Raw genomic sequence first — 6,000 nt, forward strand, 5'->3', positions numbered from 1 at the left:
TATTAGTAAGTGAACATAGTATTTAAATGGGGAAAAAAAAAAAAAAGCCAATCGTGGGCCAAAGATGAGAGTATTTGACGGAGCGAGGATTAATACTAATCCAGTCTGGTCTCCGCAGGCATACTCTCCATCACTAAAAGCAAACTCGAAAAACTGCTGCAGAAGAACTGCGAGGCCACGTCGAACGAAAATTACTGACAACACTTTGAGAAAAAGAAGGTGGAAGGTCGATTCTGGTCAGTGACGACAGACTGCATTTCACGTCTCTCGAGGGATCTCCGTGATCTTTAGCGAAGACCTGGCAGAGGACAAATCTCCCCCCTCGGCTGATGTAACAAGGTTGTTTTTAGGGAGAGGATTTCCATTCGTTTGCAGATTCTTATTCTCCCCTCAAGTGACGAGATGATTATTTTTCTTCTTTCCTCGCACCTCCTTCCAGAGTCATCGTGTCCGCTAAGAACTGGGATCAGACTAGGCGGGTTTCGGACCCCGCGTCGGCCGGGGCGTCTGCGGAGCGCGCGCCGAGTGGCACAGGGCGCCGCCGCTCACCGCCGGGGTCGGGAAGGTGCCCGAGTGCGGACTCTGGCTCCACGAGCAAGTCGGCCGAGAGAGGAAATCAGATCCACAGAAACAAATGACAGCCCAAACGCAGGGCGCACGGGATGTTATACAAGAACCCGCTTTCCTAAGCTCCCCCAAACCCTGTTCCTTTAAGCCGTCTTTCCCGCGCGCAGGCACATTCGCAGCCACAACGGCCGAGAGGCGGGGCCGAGAGGCGGGGCCGAGAGGCGGGTGCCCGGAGCGCCCCACCGCATTGGCTTTCCCGCCCGCCGGAAGCCGCGGGACGCCCCGGCTGCGCATGCGCCCCTCCCACGTGCTTCCAGGACGCAGCCTGCGGCGCCGCGGCCCGGCGGGCAACATGCTGCGAGCTTCTGTCCTCCGGCTGCTGGGGCGTCCGGGAGCCAGTGCGGGAGCCGGGCTGCTGGAGTACTCCGGCCCACGCCACTACAGTTCGGGCCCTCTGGGTGCCCGCGACGATGCTGGCGGCGCTCGCGCCTTCTTCACGACACCCATTTTCTACGTGAACGCGGCGCCGCACATCGGACACCTGTACTCCGCTCTGCTGGCGGACGCCCTGTGCCGCCACCGTCGCCTCCGAGTTCCCGGCGCTGCCGCCACGCGATTCTCCACCGGTACGGACGAGCACGGCCTGAAGATTCAGCAGGCAGCAGCCGCTGCGGGCCTGGCCCCCACCGAGCTGTGCGACCGAGTGTCTGCCCAGTTCCAGCAGCTTTTCCGGGCGGCCGGCATCTCCTCCACCGACTTCATCCGCACCACCGAAGCCCGGCACCGGATCGCTGTGCAGCACTTCTGGGGTCTGCTGGAGGCCCGGGGTCTGCTCTACAAGGGGCTCTACGAAGGTTGGTATTGCGCCTCCGAAGAGTGCTTCCTGCCTGAGGCCAAAGTCACCCGACAGCCGTCTTCCTCAGGCGGTTCGTGTCCTGTATCTCTAGAGAGTGGGCACCCCGTGTCCTGGACCAAGGAAGAGAACTACATTTTCAGGCTTTCTCAGTTCCGAGAGCCGCTTCAGCGGTGGCTGCGGGGCGACCCTCAGGCAATCACACCCGAGCCATTTCATCGCGCAGTTCTTCAGTGGCTGGAGGAGGAGCTGCCGGACCTGTCTGTTTCTCGAAAGAGCAGCCACTTGCATTGGGGCATTCCTGTGCCCGGGGACGATTCGCAGACCATCTACGTCTGGCTGGATGCCTTGGTCAACTACCTTACTGTAATTGGCTACCCAAATGCGGAGTTTAAATCTTGGTGGCCCACCACCTCTCATATCATAGGCAAGGACATTCTTAAATTCCATGCTATCTACTGGCCTGCCCTCCTCTTAGGGGCCGGCATGAGCCCACCACACCGCATCTATGTCCACTCTCACTGGACGGTCTGTGGCCAAAAGATGTCTAAAAGCTTGGGTAACGTGGTGGACCCCAGGACTTGCCTTGATCGCTACACTGTGGATGGTTTCCGATACTTTCTTCTTCGGCAGGGCGTCCCCAACTGGGACTGTGATTACTATGATGAAAAGGTGGTTAAGTTGCTAGATTCTGAGCTGGCAGATGCTTTGGGAGGTCTCCTGAACCGGTGCACGGCCCAAAGAATAAATCCTTCTGGGACCTATCCGGTTTTCTGCACAGCCTGCTTTCCCAGTGAGGCAGGGTTGGTGGGGCCATCAGTTCGTGCTCAGGCAGAGGACTATGCTTTGGTGAATGCAGTGGCCGCTTTGCCCCGGCAGGTAGCTGACCACTATGAGAACTTTCAGATCTATAAGGCTCTGGAGGCAGTGTCCAGCTGTGTCCGGCAAACTAATGGCTTTGTCCAAAGGCATGCACCATGGAAGTTGAGCTGGGAGAGCCCAGTGGATGCCCCCTGGCTGGGTACTGTGCTTCATGTGGCCTTGGAATGTTTGCGGGTCTTTGGAACTTTGCTGCAGCCTGTCACCCCAAGCCTGGCTGATAAGCTGCTATCCAGGTTGGGAGTCTCTGCCACAGAGAGGGGCCTTGGAGAGCTCTGTTTCTTGCCTCGATTTTATGGACATCCATGTCCTTTTGAAGGGAGGAGGCTGGGACCTGAAACTGGGCTCTTATTTCCAAGACTAGACCAGTCCAGGGCCTGGCTGGTAAAAGCCCATAGGACCTAGAAAATTAGTTCTAATTGGACTGTGGTAAAAAAGCAAACGTGTTATTTTCTTATTTTGCATTTTCAGGAAAGTCATACTAATGTTTTCTGAAGTGCTGCATCATATGAGCACATAAACAATGTCCCTGTGGAAAGAGATTTGTTGCCTTTCAGGTGCCTATGCCCTACTCTTCAGTTCTCTGTGCCCATTAACCACTATCCTTTGTACACCAGTGTCTGTAAGATGTCTCCAGGGTAAAGATGGGTAAGAGAAAACTTTGCAGATACTGTTCCTTCTCATTGTGCCTCCTTCCAAGCCACAGTTAATGTTATTTGCCCAGACTACCTCTTATGGCTTTTCATTGGTCTGGCTTCTGCTGGGCAAATTAGTGAAGAGTGGGGGTTGGAGGCCCCCTACCTCAGCTTTTAGTAGTCCAACTTTGTTATATATGTTGGGTTTCCTATTAGAAAGAGATTCTTTCATTAAACCTTTAAAAACCAGTATCCTAGACGAGGTGGTTTTTGCCCTTATTTATATTTTCAGTTCTTACAGCTCTAACTCTGTACTTTGTTAGTTAATAGTCTAATAGTTGTGCTTTGTAACATTACACTTCAGCCAGCAGATGTCCCTAATGTCTCAATATTTAATTACTTGACATTTCATTTCAGAATATTGACATTTCAGAATATTTAGAAAAAATTAGTTTCTGCTCTCTGATTATGCAGAATTTAAACTTAAGGAAAAATTTTATTGCTTTTCTTAAAATAAGGGATAACTGTAGCCACTAGTTTCACCTAAAACAATAAAAAAAGATCAGAATCCTGTTTTTTTCAAACTACTGAAAAAGGACTTTTACTCTATTAAATGTTTAGGAAGCAATTAAGTAAATGTATCAAATTTGTTTGGACCATCTTACAAATTCTAAAGCTCTTGAGGTAGTTGCTATGTTAAAAATTTTAAACTTTAATAACATTAGGTTTACAGATAACGATTAAAAAATCTGTAAATGGTTCAAAATAGTTACATTTTCTTTTTATTTCTTAGTCATAATTTTGTCACCACATAGATAATTTACCTATGATTTCTTTTGGTCAATGAGAATCTATAATACAATATAGACATTGTGTAAGTAGTTTTAAATGTTAATACATTTACTTTCAAGTACTTTTTTTTACTGATTATTTCTTTTTGCTTTCATAAGTTATTAAAGCTTAAAAATTTGTGAGTACCTTATTCAGATCTGTTCTGTTGAATTGTTGAAGGTGATGTGCAGGGAGGAAATGATCAGTGCTCCAGGAATCTCAAACTGGATTTAGGGATCTCTCCAAGGCTCCATAAGAGAACATCATAGAGAAGATGTTAAAGTATCAATTGATACAGTGACTACAACACAGTAAGCCAGCATTATATCTCACAGGCGATTGGACAGGTAGGCCAAAGTTTAAAATGAGAACTTGCCTTGAAATATCCATTCTAAGCTGGTAGCAAGCAGAGAGGGCTCACTATGAAGTAAACTAGTGTGCTGGAAGTTCCCCCAGATTTATTCTAGGTGCTGCTATTTAGCTCCAGTTTCTGTTTATGAATCAATGTGGTGAGAGATTTCTGGTTGCTTAGAAACAATGCTTAGAAAAGAATGCTGGAAGGCATTCTAAAGATGGAAGGACCGTTTCTACAAATGTTCCTTTAGACCCTCCTTATTCTTCATGATGGAATCCTGGTCTTTCCACATGACATATTCTGGTTACCTGCTGGGATTAGTAGGGCTGATTACTGGGGCTGAGGACGGAGTATAGTATGTGCTAGGGCTGGATGGAGCAGAGTGGTGAAAGATGACACGTGTTTATATGAATGAACAAAAATGGGCTTGGAAAACCAGTGAAATGACAACCTCTGCCTTTGAAGCACCCTTAGAGCAGTCTTATTAAACCTATCATGAAAGGAGAGACAGTGTCTTCCACTTAAATGTTCTTTCCTATGGCCTAGTGCTAGTCAGTACATGGGACCTAGGCTTGCTGGGTGTTAATGGAATTCCTTTTGTGCAGTCTGTCGTTTGTATGGGCACTTAACTGGCTGCCAGAATATTTATGGTACCAAAGAGCACAAGAAAATAGAGGAACCAAAGGGGAGAGGGCATAATTAAAAAAGATAGGATACTTTGAGTGAAGAAGTATGGATCTGAGTTATTCTGTGGTGCTATGGAAGGTAAATTAGTTGGATCTCTGTTGGAGGCAAGATATAGGTAAAGCTGATAGCCTTTGGGTTCTCAGTTGATGTGTTCAGTTTGATGTAAACAGTTTAGGAATGCCAAGTGGAGAATAGGTGAAACTTAAAACTGGAGAGCATGTGCTTTCCAGAGAGGACATCTTGTGGATCCCTTGACAGAAAGGAGGTTTCTCCCAAATTATAACCTTGAGGCTCTTAATACTCATTTTGGGGTGTTCTTGTGGGGAGAGTTGCAGAAGGTGATAGAGCAGGTGTTCACAAGATGTCACAGTAATCTGTCAATAGGCTACCCTCCTATCAATGAAATCATGCAAGAAATTGTGGACAGTGCATATGTTAGGTGGCAGTGCTGTGTATGGAGAGCCATTCTACAAGTGCACTCATCGATTAGGCTCCTCAGAAGTCTGAAGACCATGGAGGTCAAGAATAGGCGGGAATAATAAATAGATACCATCTCTGGTTTCACTGAAATTTCAGAGTTCTTCTGAAGTAGGCCTCATTATTTTTCTTGACAACCTGTATGACCTCTACAGGGGCTAAGAAAGGCCTGGTAAGTTGAATATTAAGTTGATGTCAAAGTACTCATGAAAGCCTCGGGCTGTAAGGCACACATCTTTTTTTGCACAGTTATAGCTGTGGTTGGAACATAGCTCTTTATTTTTAAGTAATCTCTACAACCAACACGGGGCTTAAAATTTTAACCCCAAGGTCAAGAGTCACATGCTCTGAATGAACCATCCAGGCACCTCCCCCTTCCCCCTGGAAATAGCTCTTTAGATCTGGAGAGTTCCAAGACTGAAGTAAAGCCAGTAGTTGGTCAGGTTGTGGATCCTTATTATCAAGGAGTATCCTTATTATCCTTATTATATTATCCTTATTATCAAGGAGATCCTTATTATCAAGAAGTAGCATGGGTAGCAGGTGGCAGTACCAAGCATTCAGCAGATTCCTCCTTGGGCATTATGGTAGGGATGGTTTCCTGGATCTCTGCGCCACACCTGGTAAGTATGTAGTTGCATTGTTGGCCTACATTAGTGCAACCCTGAATTATGGGGGAGGCATGCCTCTGGACTAAGGACTTTGTCCATAAAACT

The 6,000-nt window shown here is 47.3% G+C and overlaps 1 protein-coding gene across 1 annotated transcript; it reads left to right on the forward strand.

Annotated features, from left to right (window-relative positions):
* The first annotated feature begins 894 nt into the window (after positions 1-894).
* MARS2 (methionyl-tRNA synthetase 2, mitochondrial) lies at positions 895-3,916 on the forward strand. The gene has a single exon (XM_044241230.1). It carries the CDS (start codon positions 920-922, stop codon positions 2,702-2,704), a length of 1,785 nt encoding a protein of 594 aa, XP_044097165.1. The 5' UTR covers positions 895-919; the 3' UTR covers positions 2,705-3,916.
* Positions 3,917-6,000: the final 2,084 nt, after the last annotated feature.

Source organism: Neovison vison, chromosome 3 (genome assembly GCF_020171115.1).
Source record: "Neovison vison isolate M4711 chromosome 3, ASM_NN_V1, whole genome shotgun sequence".
Taxonomy (NCBI): Eukaryota; Metazoa; Chordata; class Mammalia; order Carnivora; family Mustelidae; genus Neogale; species Neogale vison.